Raw genomic sequence first — 15139 nt, forward strand, 5'->3', positions numbered from 1 at the left:
GTGTGATAAAAAATATCCAGCCACAAGTTCTTAGCTTTTAAAATTTGCTCGTTAATGTAATTTGGATAAGGTTACATTTGTAATACTGGCCATGTAACAGTTCATTAGCCGCAATTTTGGACTTAAATTAAATCTGCCTCCATTTTGACATTAACATTTAAAAGTAAAGCTGTAATATTTTAACTCTAGATTGTAAGACATTTTGATGTACGCAGATTTTATTATCTATTGTTCGACTATTATGTTTCAAAAATTGAACCTTATCTGTTTGCATTAAGGAACAAATTTTGAAAACAATAGTAATCTTAATGGTTGGATATTTTTTTAAACAAACAACCTCTTGTGGCCTGGTATTTTTTAATGTCAAACAACCACTTGTGGTCGTTAAGACACTTCCATAATTGTATGTAAGAATCGCGAAAAAAATAATCTAAATGGCGCACTCCGTGGCGGCACGTGAGCAGACAATAATTATACTACCATAAATATACGAAATATACCATATCATTACAAATATAAATATCTAAACAATTAGACTCATGTGATTAGTCGGAGTATGCCCAACTATACTCTATACGTAAAGAGTATTCCCTGGTAAGAAGTTACTAACTTCTTTCTAGGGAGCTCTTTTTCTCTCTCTCTACAAACGATAGACACAAAAATCTCAGTGGGAAAACCACTTTGAGACACCAACCAATCACATTCGAAATTCAATTCGAAAATGTTTTCAAAAAAACATTTGAAATTGAATTGGAAAACAGTTTCGTTTTTGATTTGTTGGTGGCCCAAAATGGTTAGCGCCCACTAAGATTTTTGCCTCTATCATTTGTATGGGATTAGGTAACAGAGAGAGCGCTATACTAACTTGTTTCCGTGGATAAAGTACAGTCGGGTATACTCCGACTAATCCCGTGAGTGTAGTTGTTAAATATTAATATTTATAATGGATATCAGTATAGTTTAAACGCTAAAATACCATATAATAATTATCAGTAGACAATAAAAGCGTGTGTGAAGCACAAAATAAAGAACTCTTCACGCGGTTAACACTATCATATCACTGTACAGTCGCCGCTCGCGGGCTCACGAGCACGTATAAAACATCTATAACTACTCGCGTCGACAAACTTATTGAATTTTTAAAAATACCCTCCGTAAGTGAAATTCGTGTAAAACATCGCTATTATGCATTTAAATGCCACAAAAACCCGCCGGCGCGTGCGTCGACGTAAATTAATAACTTCGGCTCTGACGATGTTTATTTTTTTTGTTGTTTTTTTTCTAGAAATTTCTGTTAAGGCAGAGTATACTTGACGTAAGGAACCTCTACGTCGATTTTGTCTATGTCATTGCAGCACAGTTCGAACACTAGAGCTTTCACATGTGGTTCTAACTTCTTCTTGGATACTCTAGTCACCACTTCCGACATTGGCAAGTTGAGGCGCTCCTGACGTTTGTTTGGGGGCATGAAGAATGAAAACAACATACATACTCCTTGAGACAACATCGTAATTTCGAGTTTGTGTTCATTCTTGAAGTAATCTATGAATTCCTGTAGCGTAATCTCTCCTTTGATTTCAAATCTGTCCCAGAGGGTCCATTTCTTGTCATAATAAACGTTAGTCGGGGCTGCAATTGGTTCAGAGAAACCAAAGAATGGTAAAGCTAGGTTGACGAAACCATTTTTGAAGACATCCAAAGTGTTGAAGCCTTGAGCGAGTTTGTAAAGCTCGAGGCACACCAGGCCGGCAACAACTGAGGTGGTGGTAGCGATGGCTGGGATGATTTTTCCAGCAATGAGTTTGGACTGATGTCTGTCCGCAGGAGGTATCTTATAATTTGTGGCTCTTAAGTTAGAAGCTGCCACAATGAAGTCCATGTGGAAATTAGAATCATCGTCCTTCTCAAACTCCAACGGAGTGATCTTCAGGTTACCCAACTTGCTGGGTGGAGGCAGGTCGGCCACGATATTCTTGACTCGGTTCTGGTCCATTTCGTCATTGTTCTGTTGTAATTGAGCATCGGTGACTGCTATCTTCACACCGGATCTTGGTATGAATCTTGGCACCTGAAATATACCCATATTTTAAAAAATCTTGCTGCAGTAATGCTTTAAATAGGCAGTTATTTAAATAAATAATATATAAATTAAAAGAAGTGTATGTTTATTTAGAAACTGTAATTTTGTAATGATATAATGGAGATATTTAATTATGTAAAAACTATGTAGAGGATATTCAAATTGAAATTCACCTATAATAATTAAGAATATGCCTTTTTGAGAGAGTTATTAGCATCGATGTATATGGATGGGCCCTTCGAAGATAAAAAACGCGCTCAAAAAGTCAAGAGAAATTGCAAAAGTCTCTTGACTTTGTCAATGACGATGACGTAAGATTCAAGCGTATTTTTGCGGACGGAATTGTATGGGAAAGGCTAATCCATTATACATCGATGGTTATTAGCAATAGTTATCATAATATGGGAGATCTAAAGGAGTTCTTTTGCTTATTTTCTGAACGCTGATAGCAACTTTGACAATCCTCTCCCTGTCTACACAGGGTGGGTAATCCATATCAGGTGTATGGAATACCCCCTGAATCAGGCTCTTAGGTTTGCAGCAGCCACTCCATCCTCATCCTCCATCCATGCAGTCCATCCTCAGGGTTGAACTCCAGCGGGGATGGGCACCTCTTAGGCGCTGACCAGAGAGGAACGCCGCTCGTGTTGTACTGGTCTGCTGGGAAGTAGAGAGAAGCCAACTCACCTGAACGCTCGTAGCGACTTTGGCGATCCTCTCCCGGTCTACACAGGGGGGTATTCCATACACCTGAGCTCTGAGGTTTGCAGCAGCCACTATGTAGTCCAGATGCAGTTCATCCTCAGGGTCGAACTCCAGTGGGGACGGGCACCTCTTAGGCCCTGACCAGAAGGGAACCCCGCTGGTGTTGAGCTGGTCTGGAGGGAAGTTATAGAGAAGCTGCTTGATTTGATTGCAGTATTGTGCTTCCCAGTGCATGCGCGCCCAGGTCACACAGTCGTCGAAGTTTAGCGGTCGTTCGGTGATCGCGTTCTGAAACAAAATGAAACATAATAAAAAAAAATAGCACTGCCCTGTCAAAAAAAGTACTAAAAAGTTAAATTTTACACGTTTGGAAATGATGAAATACAGCTTCACTAAACTTGGCTGACATAGTGTCAACTTTCTAATTATAATATAATATTACTTGTAGATCAAAATACTAAGCGTGATTTAACTGTATGCAGCGCCATCTAGTTGGTAACATCATATGGTTCGGAAAGGCATCTACCACTGGTTCGGAATACCTTTCCGAACCAGTGGTAGATGCTTTTGACGATTCAAAAGAACTTGTAAAAGTCTAATTGAATTAAAATATTTTGAATTTGAATTTATCACACTTCTTGTACCATTGTTTAGTAGAAACTGACTTACCCTGACACTTTCCAGGACGTCCAAAGGTTGGCTTCCCGGCAGACGCATGGTCCTGTCCAGGAAGTGTGGGTCTGTGAGATACTGCGCAGCGTGCTCCGCGGCCTGGCGGAACAGACCCTCGAACTCGTCTCTGGCCCACTGTAGGGTGTGCTCTATCGCATTGGGGAAGTTTTTGAGGGTGCAGATGGGGATGCTCCTCTCTGGTGGATCCTGGGATGAGCTGTAGGATTCGGTCAAGAAGGGGACTACCACCTGGAACATACACATTGCGAATTGAGTAAAAGTTCCCAATGACTGATTAGAACAAATGCTGTTTAGGACAATGGCTAGATTGTCTTGTTAGAGTAATGGTCAGCCCATATAAGTCAGAATTCAGATATTTCGACAGTCCATGCAGAATACACCAATGCAACAACCATGCTGTCTAAAGCAATTGTAAGAACATATAAAGCAGAGGTCAGACTCACTAAGATATTTAGATAGGCCATCCAGTGCTGTAATTTGTCTATCCAAAGTCAAAATAACCATACCATACAGAGCAATGACTAAGATATCAAGAGCAATTTCTAGATTGTTCAGAACAAAATCCAAACTGCCCAGATTGTCTAGGAAAACTCTGGAGAAACTTTTGTCAAAATTATTTAAAATTGTCCAGAGAAAGATCTAGACCAAGCATATTCAATTTTTATTTATTACCAGGACAACAAAAATCCATTTATATACCTGCGTGTTGCCCTTAGTCCCCAAAGTGCCACTCTCCAACAGTGGCTTCCTGTAGTACACGCAGCGTCGGTCCATGTATATGCGCGCGTCAACGTTGTCCAACGCGTTGGCCACTCCATCCAGAGCCTCGAAGAACGCATCATCGTATACAGCCTCTGTCTCCGGGCATACTCTGTTCTCTTGAGCCACCACGTTCATTGATGGATTCATCACTTTGATTGCCTAAATGAAAAGAGGAGTTATAGTACATTTAGAGAATATTTTGGTTTACATCCAAGCATAGAGGTAACAATATTCATAAAATTCTGTACAAATGATTTGAATATTAATAAAAATAGGCTTTTTTATGGTGAATAGTCAATGTTACATTGTTTTTCTGACAACTATGGAAGACCCCTACAAGCTTAAAAATTACTTTGGCTTGCAGGTCTATTTTGGGTAATTTCAAAGGTTGCACATACAAGAAGTCTTGTGATTAGATCAGAGGTAGTAAACCTCTAAATACTGCCCATTGAGGTCTACTAACACTGGTCACTTTTGCGAAGTTCACTACCAATATCACTTCATAGCAACTACAGCTTGTGTACAAGAGCTCTAGTTGCTATGAAGTGACATTGGTAGAAAGATCTAGTTACCTTGGCAGCAGTGCTGGACTTGGGTTTCTGCACGTCGCGCGGCCGGAAGAGGAACTGTCGGTTGAGGTTGGACTTCTCTATCAGATCCATGTCGGTGACTGTGACCTGACCTCCATCGGCTCCTACTCCCATCATCGCGAAGTTCTTGAGAAGTTCGCAACCAATGGCGCCGGCACCTATAGTAATATAATAGTTAATTTAACCCACAGTATCCTTATTAGACCACAACCAAATCAGAAATGAGGAGATTTGTAGGAGATTCAGAGTGACTGACATAGCTGATCTGGATGCAAAGCTGAAGTAGCAGTGGGTAAAGCACATAGTTTGATAAACCGATAGATATTGGGGTCTCATACCATTGGATGAATTTTACTGAAACTATCATGTGGTACCCCATACCATTCTAGTATGTGTTTGAACTTTATGGATCTTTATCGTCCATCCTCAAACCTCATCTAGAGCAGATGATCACCAAGCATCGCACAAGACGAAAGGTTCCAATGACGTCATCAGTAGATGATGCATTTTTTAATTGCATTTAGTGTGTATGGACTATGGATGGATGACTTTACACGCATTTTCAGACTATGTTTATGTTGTATGTTTCCAGTAGATATTTAATGATGAATTGCTCCACTGCTCCAAAAAAGTACACAAATTATTTAAATCAACTTTAAGAAAGAAGGAGGTTCTAACTTCAGTGCCTTTTTCTGAAATTAGTGCTGAAATGTGACACTTACCAACAATAAAGTACTTCAGCTCGCCAATCCTCTTCTGGAAATGTTTGCCGAAGACAGCAATCTGACCATCATATCTGGACCCTGTGGGCTTGCAGTTCTCTTCATTGAGAGCGGAACGGTCCTTGGGCAAACACTCAATAGCATCCAGGTACAGCCATTGGACGAGGGGGTGGAACTTTCCGGAGCAGGCCTTCATCACTTCCTGGGCGATTACTCCTCCGATCGCTGCGTTCATTGGGTTTAGGTCTCCCGCTGACACCTGTAGATGTTTCAATTTTTAGGTTATAAATTGTCTGGCCGGCGACTCTGGGAAGACGGCTGTGGCGCAAGCTGTCTTACCTACATAGAAGGTGCATGAGGCCAGGGGAGTACATCCAACAGGAATGCAGTTCTTGGAGCCTCTCCTCCAGGATGCCAGGGCCTCTTAATATGACTTGTTGAAAATGGCATTCGAGAGGGGTAGAAACTTCAATAAAGCGATCGCTCCCCAAAGAGAACAGGGAAGACACTTTTGGGAACTCTTTGATTAACCGGAATAAAAAGTAATCTATGATCATTTTCAAAATGCAAGATATTTCTGTACCAAATAGATGATGCCCAAGACTTTATCCACATGGAAATAGATTTTTTAAGTCTTGTGGGAACTCTTTAATGTTCCAGAACAAAAAGTAGCCCATGTCGTTTCAGGATGTAAGCTATTACTGTATCAAATTTCATCAAAATTGGATGAACGGTGGACTGTGAAAAGCTAGCAAACAGACAGACAGACACACTTTCGCATTTATATTATTAATTAATAGTAAGAATGAGTATTGATTTTCTTAAATTTTTTAAATTTTAAAATAGATCCACAACAGAATGTAGTTACAGCTTTTGACTTAAAAAATAGTAAGAATTATTTTTAAATACCTTGCAGAATGTCTCCAAGAGCTCCTTGTTGGCTTCAAACTCCCCTTTCTTGAACAGCTCCTCCCCTTCCACAATATTCTTCACATGTTCCATGAACTTGACAACGTCCTCATCACACCAAGGCTTGGGTAAACGTCCCTCCGCATCCTTAAACTTGTGTAAAGCCAAAAATCCAACATGAAGCTGTTGCGGGTAGTCCATTTTAGCAAAATCGGTGATCAAAAACTCTGGGTTCTTGATAGATTCATTTAAAGGTTTGAAGTTTAATATCTTGGGCATCTTAACTTGTGTGACGATGCCACCTCTTTGGTATTTGGAGAAGTTGGTAGTGTCTCCAATACTGAAGGTGAATGGTCCCAGTACTTTGATTTTGAGGGGTTCACAGCCGTTTAATTCTGTCATGCCTTGCACCTGAAAGTTTTTTTAACATTTGTAGTGTGTGGGGGAAGATAGTGTATGAGTGAATTAAAATCTGAACATTGGGTTGAAAAAGTTTGACATGAATCAATTCTAATAGTATTTCACAAGAGCTGTTTTGAAGTTCTATTTTTATTTTGTACTAGCTAATGCCCAGGATGCATTGTAATGTGCCTCCCGCGTCATCTATTGCAGTTTAAAAGTATTATTTCAGAAACCTTTAAAAAAGCCCAACAAGAACTGTACAAACTGTAATTGAAATAAATTGGATGAACAATGTGAAAATAATCAAACACATAGGCATTGTTACTTTTTGTATGTTGTATTAGGTGGCACAAAAATTATTCTAGATTTAGTATAACAAGTACCATTGTCATTTTTCTAATATGAGTAGGTAAATCTGTATGAGCAATAAATATGCAGCCATACTTGTAGCAATGTTAACAAGATTAACTATGAGTGTAACATGATGAAACTTTCTAGAATGAGATAATTAGAATACCATTAGAACGAATATTACAATTGGACCAAAATGAATATTAGAATGAACTCTCTCTGTAGCATAGTCAGCATTGCTGTATGTTGTGAGTTGCCATTCATTTCTATTAATCACTTATTAGTTCTTGAACCATTTTTTTCTTTATAGACTAGCATTTGGCTACAATCAGACCTGCTGGTAAGATGCAGCCTAAGCCTTATTCCAATGATTATTTTTACTGATTTTTTCCTCTCCAATTAAGCTTGTGCTATTATGTCCTACAATAGGTAGCTTTAGCTTATACCAGCAACAATTCTACCCAAAGGTTGCCTTTTCACTAAGGATATTGTGCTAGAATGTAAAGAAAGGATTGTGCAACATCCACTATTATAAATGCTTCATTTTCATTACTTAAGCTTACCTTTTTCCACCAGAGTTATGCTATGAAAAGATGCCCTGTGATATGTTCAATGTATAAATAGTCTTCACCTAGGGAAATACAAGGGACAATGCAGGTTGCATTGTATAGCCTTGTTGTTGAAAGTCAGGCATAAAATATGATCTATATACCAGTTTGTGGGGTGGGAGGCTACGGTCATGGCTAGTTACCACCGTACCGGCAAAGCTGTGCCACCAAATGACTGAACATTCCTGTATGCTGTCACATACACCCATAAGGAGTATGGGTGTACTAAAAACTGCCAAACCTCATCCAAGTTAGCCTGTTACTGTCTTAGATTAACATCAACACATAATTTGTAATATTAGGTGAGATTGTAGTCAAGGAGTAATTTGTAATGGAATTTAATAAAAAATACTCCCACAGTTTTAGTGAAAAGGCAGTCTTATTTAAAGTCAGGCATAAAATATGATCTGACCTGAATGGTAGCACAAAGTTTATTGCACTGTGTGATTCATGTCAGTGTAAATTGTGAATCATGAATTAATGAAAAAACAGGTGTAGAATTACAGGTGATAAAGTCGGTTTTGGTATTACTAGTAAGGCATTTTCTCAACAGTGAGTAATCTTGCACACAAAGGAACCTTGATATATTAGAAAAGGACATTTTATTATTCTAGTATGCAGACCAATTAACTTGTAGCCTATATAATGGTTTTGGAATAATAAGTAGTTGGTTAACCAGCTAGGGTTCTAGGATTTTAGAATGATGGATGAATTTAGAATGGAGAAAGTATCTAAAATACTTGCATGCCAGATTTATAGTAGTACAATCATGCTTGATAAAAAGCAATGATGAGATCCAGGTTGGAGTGTGCTTGCCTAGAAGATATCTTATACCTATTCATTTTTGCCTCGAAGGTACTTAGGTTATATGGGGTAAGACACAGACATCATAATGGCATTCCACAACTTAGCAATTAGTATCAGAAACATAGAGCAAAAACATTTTGTCCAAGTAGATTGAAAGTATATCTCATAAAAGACTGGAACTTATTGTGAAAACAGTGATTAATAAAGATATTACAAGTATGGTTACAAGCTAGGGGTCAATTTAATGTAATCTTGCAGTCTGAATTTTAGCAAAGTGTGTGTCAGCTAATTAATAGGATTGAAAACAATGATTGCATGTCTGGTAAGAACCTGGCTGATGAATAAAAACTTACCAAGCATTATCCAATATTGCGCTAAGTCAAAACTATATTTAGGCATGATTAATAATGTTTTAGAAAATTTGGAAAATAATACGGGCATACAAACCTCACTGAACGTAACATAGTCTCCATCTTGAAGACCATGGCGAGTGTCATCCAAGCAAGTAACCACAGCTTCATATTCATGGCTGATGTCAGCTACCATCGCCGACACGGGGTTCTCACCGTTGACATCGAGAACCTTGAACTCAGCACCAAAGTCACAGAACACCTGCGAAAACAACCCTCTAGTGTCTGCAATTACTAATGCTACGTTATTCGCGCGAGTAATGGCTGCCACACGCTGCTGCTCCGCCCACGAAGCTCCAGTCAACACAACCACACTGAATTTCTTCAAAAACTCCTCATCCAAGGTCCCCGTATAGGCCGTCGTCGGCACGTAGTGATTAAGTTCAGCGAGCTGCTCGCACGAAGCCAGAGCCCTGTTCTGGCCGATCGTGGCCTCGGACAGGTAAAATTGAGACGACAAGTCCGCCACGGTACAGTTGCGGTCGTCGTGCAGGGTCACCGACTTGACGCCACCGAGGATCACGTTTTTTGCAACCTCGACGCCCAAACCGCCGAGCCCCGAGATCAGCACGTCGGAGCTGGCCATGCGCCGCATGGCATCGTGCCCCAGCACGTAAAGTTGCCGCGAATACAAACTCTCGTCGATTTCATCTTCAACACGCGTTCCATTGTTCGCCATTGCTGAGGATTTGCAACTCGCCTCTCCTGTATTTAGCTTCCGCTTTTTCGCCGGGGGATCAACGGAATTATCGGCGACTTCAGCACTAGACATCGGGCACGAACGCGCACAATTTTGGCAGAATTTTGCTTTGGGTTTTTACGGCTCAATCAAGAAAATAATCTTCAAATAATTGCGGACGACATTCGCAATTCGCTTTGTTGAAGGCCCGCTTACTCACTGTCTTGAAGTTAGCCGCAATCAACGTGGAGAAAATGGTCTACGGAAGTGATTTTTATTTTTTTGTTATTTTCTACCAGCGATGCTAGCCAGTATAATATTATTATCTATGCACCGATGTCTCTCTTTTGACTTCGTCTGTGTTGGCGTTTGCTGGCTCGCTTTTTGGAGTGTTTTTTTGTTGTTAAAAGTGGCCGGGTTTTGTGTTTTACTGGTGTTTTTGGTGATGGAACTGACTGGGAAGCGCTCTAAAGGGGTGCCGCGCGTGTGTCGGCGAGCGCTGGCACAAACGAAGTCCATACTTATATTATAGTTCTTTTTTTTGCTCTCTCGTCTGGCTGTACAAAGATTAGCCAATGTCAAGTTTGTAGTTATTTGTAACAAGTTAGTTAAACTATACAAGTATGGACCCCGTCTGTGCTTGCGCTCGCCGACATACGCACGGCACCCCCTTAGAGCGCTTTCGAGTCAGTTTTAACAAAAAAAAAAACACTCCAAAAAGGCAGAGCACGCCCGCCAGCTAACACCAACACAGACGAAGTCCTATATTATGGATTCCCTACCTAACTTGTAAAATAAATAACTAACTAACTACAAACTTGACATTGGCTAATCTGTGTAAAGGACAGGCGAGAGAAAAAAAAAATAAGTACTTCTAAATCTGAAAAATGAAACTGGTGATATTTGGATGATATTTAGTAGAAATAGACAGTTTGAGGTCTATGATTTAAAATTTAAAAAAAAAAACACAGTGGAGATGGATGGTAGAAATAGAAATTAAGAAAATGGCAACTCCATGGCAAGAAGTGTCAAACTATAGGTAGCAATTCGAAATCGTTGCTAACTTCAGTTCTATTAATCAATCCATCTTGTGCAGTTGGTGTTCGCCGTGTTTATCGCGGATTTTGTCTCTAATTGACATTTCTTTACTCGTTTATTTTCGTGTCTTGTAAAAAGAGTGAAGGGAAACTTTATAAAATATAACACGAAAAATTTTACAAGTGAACTCTGGAGCACTATGACTGTGGTGTAAATAGTGTTTATAGCAAGGATCGCGATCCTTTTTTTCTTTATAGACAGTTGTTGAACTTTGTAATCATGGTCCAGGAATACGTTTCTCCTGTGAGGGTACATAAGTATCCCTTCGAAATGGTGATGGCCGTAAGTACTGCTTTTGTAAATGTCCTCGAAACTTAATTTGGTACAGTTGATTCAACTTTGGGACTGGTTTACGACCTATTGATCAATATGGCAATCATAAACTTTTAAATGTCTCATTGAATTAAAATTCCATTGGAATAGTAAAGAGTTACAACAAAAATATTGTTAAAAATGACCTACATAATATATCCACGAGCTAATAAATAATGAAAATAGTGAATTACTTATTTATGTAATTTGTAAATATGTATTATAATTGAAGACTGAAGTAGTACATAATTAAGTAACAACTTATACTTATACTTACATATAATTAACAAACTACGATATGTAATTTTTAAGTATTTTGTCTATGAGTGTAACTTGTCTAGAAGTCTTTCAAGGTTAGTCAAATTCCACTTTGTTTCCAATTCAATTGAGAAAAACCTGACAATTTGTTTCCCAAAAAAATGAAGTAGGTAAGTAACTAGATTACTACTACAGGTAGGTAGTACTAGGTACCTATACCGTTATACTAAGGCCGCTTGTAAGATAAGGTGTGGGTTGCTTGCGGGAGGGTGATAGTTGTCGCAACCCTTATTCTATCCCACGAGCCATCTCAGACAAGCAATACACCTATACCTCTTTCTAGATGACATACTACCTCTTTCTCTTAGAATTACTTCTTTCTGTAACTATAATACTTACTTAATTACAGACAGGACACTGCATTTGTACTGGAATGTATTACATGGCATTTTTATTTTGTATGTATGGCATGGTCTTACTGGATTGGTGTCCCATTGATGAGGAAGTGAGGGAATAGAGTGTTTAAGTGCAACACACTTGTGCACTATAATATCTCCTGCCCAGTGAGCATTAAGACTAAATTATTATTATCATTGAGATTGGCTGTGGTGACTCGTGGCCTAAATTGCATACTCCATAAAACTGATTTGTATTTTAAATGTTTTCACTGTAAAAGTAATATTTTAAAAATTAAGTATTGCAATCATAATATATACAAAAATAAGTAGAACAATAAAGAAAATTGAGTACCCTTTTGATATAATTGCAACATGACATTTATAAACATTGCTGTTCATCTTAATTTAATTATAACATAAAACATATAGTACTTAATTACTTTTCAATTAAGTCACTACTTAATTAAGAAAGTATTTAAAAAAAAGAATGCTGACTGTTCAAAAACAAGCTTAATACCTATGTATACATACTAAATACCATGTAAGTAAGAATATGTAAAAGGATCTTGGAGCCTTCTACTTTAAGTAAAAACTTCTACCATTGATTAATAGGTAAAGGTCAGACCCACATTTAAGTAAGTAACATGGTTAAAGTAATATTTTTTTTAAATAACCACAGTTATTATGTCATTAGGAAGCAGAAAGGTCAATCACATTGATTGTTCCTGCTATTTTTTTCTTAATCGGTTAGATAAGACAATGTTTATAATAAAAATATAATACACTAACTACAGTGTATTTTTCTTATCTACTTTATATTGCCATAAAAATCAGTAACAACACATCTGCATAAAACATTTTAAAAGCAGTGATAGCCTAGTAGTTAAGGCGTTGACCTTACTGTCGGGGGATTCGGGGTTCTCTCCCAGCCAAACTTTTTAGGGTTGTATATAGCAATTAAGTATTACTTGCTGTTACTTACTTGCTGGTGAAGAAAAATATCGTGAGGAAACCTGCATGCCTGAGAGTTCTGTATAATGTTCTCAAAGATGTGTGCCAATCTACACCAGGTCAAGATACAAGATACAAGATTTTTATTTGCAGAAACATTTTTTGTTTACAGTTAGGTGTTATTAAATACATTGTAGAAATGTTTCACCTTACATAATCAGGCATGCAAAATTTGTACAAGGTCATTCATATTTAAGTTACAGAGTCATTCATATTAAAGATTCATTTATTTAAACTACTATTCTTTGAATGTCAAAAATTCATCTACTGTGTAGAAGCACCTTTCTATTAGCCACCGTTTAAGCCTTAATTGAAATAAGTCAGCGTGGTGGACTACGGCCATGCCAGCGCCCTGTTTATTTAGAGAGTTCTCACGGGATTTAAAAAAAAAAACGGCTAATTGCGAGTCAGACTCGCGCTTCGAGGGCTCCATACTCGGTTTTTTTTTACATAAATAAAATTTTGTTTCAGAATGTGCAGGTAAAGCCCTTTCATATGATATCCCACTTGGTATAATTATCTTACTTAATTTGAAAATACTAATTATTATTTGTTCATGAACACATTTTAATTTTTTTGTGATGTAACCACAAATTCACGGTTTTCGGATTTTTTTCTTTACTTGTTTTATAAGACCTACCTACCTGTCAAATTTCATGTTTCTAGGTCAACTAGGTTTTCTTGACAGTCACGACAGACGGACGTGATCATCAACAAAGTGATCCAATAAGGGTTCCGTTTTTGCTTTTGAGGTACGGAACCCTAAAAACGCGGACGAAGTCACGGGAATCATTCGTTTAAAATAATAAATAATTCAGAGCTACCCCCTTAAAGGTGGCGTGACCCTTTTGCCGAAGTTCCGTGCTAGGCTCCGAGATCGATCGATTTTTGAGGACAGGCAGGCATAATAAATTACAAAATGTCAGTGACAAATTATTGTTTCAGTTTCCCTAAAGTTTTCAGTTTCAAAATTAGTCAATGCCAAAATAAGACCCCTGTGCCAACAGGCGTGTGTATTACACAAATCTTTGATTTATATAACTAAGGTTATTCCCGCGACTTTGTCCGTGTGGATACGTTTTTTAGAGATCCGTTGGAATTTTTCAAAATCGCTTCTTAGTTCTCCCCAAGGCCCTATGGTACTCAAGAAATATGTCTGCCAAACGAATCTCTAGATTTACCGATGGGTTCATCTACGCTTTGTCTGTCAATCAGTCACTCACAGTACCTATACTTTTATATTTATAGAAGAAGATGTTATTAATTCAACAAACTGATGACTTCCTCGTGGCTTAGTGGTGAGCGCTGTAGTCTTAAACTACAAGAGACGTATGCTCTGCAGTGGACGTCAATCGGTTGATAATGGTGATGATAAATATGCACTATCGCAACGGGGTCACACGTTCCTCAGTAGGTATAATGGCTAATTGGGGAACTAACTCAGCACAATTTCCGAACATCGACCGCCAACAACATCCTATTATTTTGGCAGATAAATTGGCCGACAATCACATTCGGTCTCCTTCAACAGCCTATCTCTCTGATGACACGTTTCCTCAATTTCTTAATCGGCGCCGTTCCAAACACAATTCAGTTTTATTTCCGCAAATATATGCCGCATATGTCCGATGCGCAAAACATAACCCAAATTATTGCAAACATTTTATAGCTGTATGAAACAGCATTTTTTGTAAAGGTGTTACGCCGCGCGCCTTTGCCAAAAATGCTTATTGATTAACTGCTTTGAATGGAACCTCAAAATAAATAACGTAGTTTTGTTTTTTGGCACATAATTTCATATGCTCTTAGACATTTCTCCTCAAGACTTATGGACTTTGGCCTCCACCCCTTCCCCCCTCAAATATATCCCCAGCCGTGCGTAATTTCCGCAAAATCTATTAAACCTATGAAAAACCGGTCAGTGGCAAAAATAATTGTAGTTAAACATCTACTAAATGATGCTTAGGTTAATTTTGATAGAACCAATAGTTTCGGAAATATCTACCTAATGTGCTTGAAAAAAAGATATTTGGCAATTTTCTAATGTACTTCATTTCCATTAAAACTATTAGAGATAGGAAAAATCGCTATCAGCAAACTAGGTACCTCCATTAAATCAGTTTAAAAATAGACCACCTCGTTTATGTCTAATAGAGTGCTGGCAACCACTTTCATATTTAAGTAGTATTTCTCATACTAAGTAATTGTAGTCTTAAACCTAAAGTAATTGCACCAATTTCGCAAAATATAACTCAAGTATATGAGATTTTCCGTACGTGCTACTTAGGCAAGTAATTACACGTTACAGGATACAAGTCATTAAGTACAAGGCACGATGGAAGTC

General features: G+C 38.2%; 2 protein-coding genes across 2 annotated transcripts in view; one reads left to right on the forward strand and one right to left on the reverse strand.

Annotated features, from left to right (window-relative positions):
- Positions 1 to 80: 80 nt before the first annotated feature.
- LOC123872824 (ubiquitin-like modifier-activating enzyme 1) lies at positions 81 to 10010 on the reverse strand. The gene is made up of 8 exons (XM_045917374.1): positions 9077 to 10010; positions 6462 to 6872; positions 5553 to 5811; positions 4813 to 4988; positions 4178 to 4399; positions 3455 to 3706; positions 2768 to 3073; positions 81 to 2068 (listed from the first exon to the last, which is right to left on the reverse strand). The coding sequence occupies exons 1-8, from the start codon at positions 9809 to 9811 to the stop codon at positions 1295 to 1297; spliced, it is 3135 nt and encodes a 1044-aa protein (XP_045773330.1). The 5' UTR covers positions 9812 to 10010; the 3' UTR covers positions 81 to 1294.
- A 772-nt stretch (positions 10011 to 10782) lies between these two features.
- LOC123872874 (protein real-time) overlaps positions 10783 to 15139 on the forward strand; it is a 69901-nt gene continuing 65544 nt past the window's right edge. Inside the window, exon 1 of the mRNA XM_045917472.1 lies at positions 10783 to 11098. Within this exon, the coding sequence (XP_045773428.1) occupies positions 11036 to 11098 (63 nt within the window). The 5' untranslated portion in view covers positions 10783 to 11035. The remainder of the gene's footprint in view (positions 11099 to 15139) is intronic.

Source organism: Maniola jurtina, chromosome 15 (genome assembly GCF_905333055.1).
Source record: "Maniola jurtina chromosome 15, ilManJurt1.1, whole genome shotgun sequence".
Taxonomy (NCBI): domain Eukaryota; kingdom Metazoa; phylum Arthropoda; class Insecta; order Lepidoptera; family Nymphalidae; genus Maniola; species Maniola jurtina.

Bases quoted from the DNA above. Each gene is read 5' to 3' on its own strand.
- LOC123872824 (XM_045917374.1), bottom strand. From the start codon at position 9,811: ATGTCTAGTGCTGAAGTCGCCGATAATTCCGTTGATCCCCCGGCGAAA. The intron at 6,873-9,076 runs GTTTGTATGCCC...AAAAACTTTCAG, and splicing joins ACTATGTTACGTTCAGTGAG to GTGCAAGGCATGACAGAATT. The intron at 4,989-5,552 runs GTAAGTGTCACA...ATATTACTATAG, and splicing joins GCTGAAGTACTTTATTGTTG to GTGCCGGCGCCATTGGTTGC.